The sequence below is a fragment of the Solanum pennellii genome, chromosome 3 (genome assembly GCF_001406875.1).
Source record: "Solanum pennellii chromosome 3, SPENNV200".
In the NCBI taxonomy this organism is placed as follows: domain Eukaryota; kingdom Viridiplantae; phylum Streptophyta; class Magnoliopsida; order Solanales; family Solanaceae; genus Solanum; species Solanum pennellii.
Window position 1 is genome coordinate 74,930,190 of NC_028639.1, and position 4,055 is coordinate 74,934,244.

Here is a 4,055-nt window from a genome sequence, read left to right on the forward strand (position 1 = left end):
ATAAGTTACGATGTCCGACCTCTGCTTTGTTTTGATGCCAAGAAGTTACTATTTATAGAAATGGTATATATTGTAGAAGTTAAAATTATTTCACATTAAGAGAATACTTTTTGTTGTGTTTGATAAAATAATACATTTACGATAAACGGTAAATCTAAAAGACATATAGCAAAATGTGACACTGATTTTTGTCTTTAATTATTAGAAAAATTAAATTGACAAGTGTTAAAATAAGTTAAAGCTTATGGTAAAATAATATGATAATTTTATTTTTGATTTTGATCATAAATTTGAATTTTGAATATAAGAATAAAATTATGTTAAGAGAATTTTTTCTTAATCAAATCTTACATATAATTATGTAAATTAAAATTAATCAAATAAAAATTAAAACTGAAATTAGAAACAAAAATTGTGAAATGACCTTAAAAGTTAAAATATTACTCCTTAGTAAAGGAAAAAATAATCTTGAATAAACAGAAGTTAGAAATGCTTTTTTTTTTTAGTGAAATAATTCTACTATTCACAATTTAAAATAATTAAACGATGAAACAATAACGGATAATCATAAGAAAATTACGATCATTTGATGATCGTGATCAACTGTCATTTATACTAACTAATTTCGTCAATATTTTATGACTTTTATAAAAAAAATGCAATATTTTAATTAATTATCTACTTTAAAAATAGAAATAAAAGTTATTACTATTATTAATTACATTGTGAGTAGTCGTCAACTGTAAATTCTTAAAACGTAACTAGTAATATAATATTTTAAAGAAAGTTTAATCATCATCATTTAAAATAAAACGGAAATAGTAGTTTCCACTTTCCAGTAGCAGACGATAAATAAAACAACATAGACGCACTTGAAATATTTATAATGACATTGTTAACCCAAGTGGGCAATTTAGGTAAGTAACGCCATTAGTAGGGGCATCAACGTAAAAACAAGTGCCGGCTCTCCGCAACGTTTTCGGCCCTTTATAAAACAGAAGAGTTGGCATACGCAGCCAAATAGCTTACGTTACAATTATACATTTTCCGTCAAAACATAAATCATGTGTGGTGGTTCTATAATCTCCGATTACATAGACCCTAGCCGGACTTCTCGCCGGCTAACCGCCGAGTTGCTATGGGGTCGTTTCGATCTCGGTAAGAAGCAAAAAAATCCCAACAATTATCACTCTAAAGCTAAGCATTTGCGATCTGAAGTTGTTGACGACTTTGAAGCCGATTTTCAGGACTTCAAAGAGTTATCCGATGATGAGGATGTTCAAGTCGATGTCAAGCCATTTGCCTTCTCTGCTTCCAAACACTCTACTGGTAATTTCTCTTCCATTTCTAGTTATTTCTGGCTTTTGTGTCTATTATTTTGAATTTATTCAAGTCGACAAAATGGGTTAATTTTGGAAATAAGGGATCCAAGATGCTATTTTAATTAGCTAAAAAGAAAAGAAAATTAAACTATTTCACCCAGCTGATTAAACTAAAAATAGCCGGTAGATGTGTATGCTGCCTAAAAAGTAAACAGAAAGTTTGTTTGATGAAAAATGTGTGGCATCTAAAAGGAGGAAGAATCCAAAATGGCTTCTTTTTTTTTTTTTTTAACTTGATTAGTTAAAATAATGATAAGTGCAGAAAAGGTATTCATGTTTTGAGAAGCCTTAAATTTACCTTTATTATTTAAACCTCGTGAACATTCATATATCAAATTTAACATAGTTGCGGTGAGTTTTGGTTGGAAACTTATGAAATGCTTTCAAGACAATAGAACAAGGTTATGAAAAATCAATCACAAATGTTGTTGTGTTGTTTGGATCAATATTTCCTGTCTAGATCCAATTTAATGATTTTTTGTAATAAGCTTAGATCTAGGCTTCTCAGATCTGTAGTTTTTAATTTGGGTAGGTAGGCTTTAACATATGAGTTGAAACCTGGTATTTATAGGTCAAACCCTGTATATGTGAGAAATTCAATTACCAACACTTGAGACCATTTTCCTAGAATTCATAATCTATAAAGTTCAAATCTTGGATTCATCTGTGTCTTTTATCATCATACCAAGAGAGATTTTGGGAAGGCTTGATTTTGTGTAAGTTGTTGCCTCTAGCACTAGTGTAATCAGCGAACATGTTCTGCGTGGTTGATTTGTAATTAAGCTTCTTAAGTTTTATTGTTATTTATATAGCATGCTAGTTGGTGGATTTATCAATGAAAATTTATGGATGAATGAGATACTTAATAATTAATTTTATCATCTGAAGGTTCCAAATCTTTGAAAACTGTTGATTCAAACAAGGATGCTGCTGCTGATAAATCCTCTAAGAGAAAGAGGAAGAATCAGTATAGAGGGATCAGACAGAGACCTTGGGGTAAGTGGGCAGCTGAAATACGTGACCCAAGGAAAGGGGTTCGGGTCTGGCTGGGAACCTTCAATACTGCAGAAGAAGCTGCCAAAGCTTATGATATTGAGGCGAGGAGGATCAGAGGCAAGAAGGCTAAGGTAAACTTTCCTGATGAAGCTCCCGCCCCTGCATCAAGACACGCTGTTAAGGTGAATCCTCAGAAGGTCCTTCCTGAGGAGAGCTTGAATTCATTTCAGTCCGACTCAGCAATCATGAACAGCGTGGAGGATGACCATTATGATTCTTTTGGATTTTTTGAAGAGAAACCCATGACAAAACAGTATGGATATGAAAATGGGAGCAGTGCTTCTGCAGATACGGGATTTGGTTCGTTTGTCCCTTCAGCTGGTGGTGATATCTACTTCAACTCTGATGTAGGAAGCAACTCTTTTGAATGCTCTGATTTTGGTTGGGGAGAGCCATGCTCCAGGACTCCAGAGATATCATCTGTTCTGTCAGCTGCTATTGAATGTAATGAAGCTCAATTTGTTGAAGATGCCAATCCTCAGAAAAAGCTGAAATCATGCACCAACAATCCCGTAGCTGATGATGGAAACACCGTTACTATGGTACCTGAAGAGCTTCCAGCTTTTGAACCTCAGATGAATTTCTTTCATCTCCCATATATGGAGGGAAATTGGGATGCATCAGGTGGTAACTTCCTCAACACAAGTGCAACTCAAAATGGTGGTGAAAATGCTATGGACCTGTGGTCCTTTGATGATGTTCCTTCTTTAATGGGAGGTATCTTTTAAGTCAACATGCCTTAAGTTTTGTAAATAAGGCTTCATGTGAGTGATTTTTGCTGTTGTATGATGTACTTAGTGCAAATATTTGATATGTTAATTTGATCTCCGTTAACTTGTTCTTTTAGGTGTGTCTGGTGGTGGAAGAAGAATGATCCACAGAGAACCATGATTAAGCCATGGATAATGCACTAAATAGAGCAGTGCATAGGTAATTAGGTTTAATTAACTACTAGTAGAGATGTTAAATTCGAGTTTTACTTAAAAACAATTGGGCTGTATGGATTATGAGAATTGATGAGACCTCGATGCTTGCTATAACGTTACCTTTTTCGTGTTGCTTCACATGGAACTATTCACTCATTTGCAGACAGACACTAATAAATAATAGTACTGCAACTTGTCAGACCTCAACTTATACGATGAGTACATTGGTGAATAAGCGTTGCCATTTTCTATGGCCTCGTTTTCCGGATTCATCAATGTCTATTGGAACTCAATTATCGAGATATTCCTCAATGTTTTGCTACACCTCTCATTTGAGATTTTGTTTCAATTAACTCTTATAAAGTGTATTTACGTGTAGATTTTGTTCTTGTTAAGATTTACTGATTTTTGTAAAATGAATATATTCTTAAAAAAAAGATGGATCTGTGACTCGTTTAGATGATTCCGATTAGTAAGTTGAATGTACATGCTGGAATCTATGTGTAATTTCTTTACGCCATTGGTGTCAGTTATAGAAAGTTTTTCGACAAGTGAATGAGAGTTCTATATTATTAAAGAAAGAAAGAAATCATGTTGGAAATGTCGCTATACTATTAGACACGAGATTCGTGTAAATCTAAATTAATCGAATTATAGTTGAAAACCAAAAAGAAAAGGTTAGTCGGCATGG

The 4,055-nt window shown here is 33.4% G+C and overlaps 1 protein-coding gene across 3 annotated transcripts; it reads left to right on the plus strand.

Moving 5' to 3' along the window:
* Window positions 1–1,001: 1,001 nt before the first annotated feature.
* Window positions 1,002–3,565, plus strand: LOC107014929 (ethylene-responsive transcription factor RAP2-12-like). 3 transcript variants are annotated; one of them, XM_015215053.2, is made up of 3 exons: window positions 1,002–1,329; window positions 2,271–3,202; window positions 3,286–3,565. In XM_015215053.2, exons 1-2 carry the CDS (start codon window positions 1,065–1,067, stop codon window positions 3,164–3,166), a joined length of 1,161 nt encoding a protein of 386 aa, XP_015070539.1. In that variant the 5' UTR covers window positions 1,002–1,064; the 3' UTR covers window positions 3,167–3,202; window positions 3,286–3,565. The 3 variants fall into 3 exon arrangements, with proteins under 3 accessions (XP_015070539.1, XP_015070538.1, XP_027771502.1); XM_015215052.2 differs by having other exon boundaries at window positions 2,271–3,155; XM_027915701.1 differs by having other exon boundaries at window positions 2,301–3,155.
* Window positions 3,566–4,055: the final 490 nt, after the last annotated feature.

Bases quoted from the DNA above. Each gene is read 5' to 3' on its own strand.
- LOC107014929 (XM_015215052.2), top strand. From the start codon at position 1,065: ATGTGTGGTGGTTCTATAATCTCCGATTACATAGACCCTAGCCGGACT. The intron at 1,330-2,270 runs GTAATTTCTCTT...TATCATCTGAAG, and splicing joins TGCTTCCAAACACTCTACTG to GTTCCAAATCTTTGAAAACT. The intron at 3,156-3,285 runs GTATCTTTTAAG...TTGTTCTTTTAG, and splicing joins TGTTCCTTCTTTAATGGGAG to GTGTGTCTGGTGGTGGAAGA.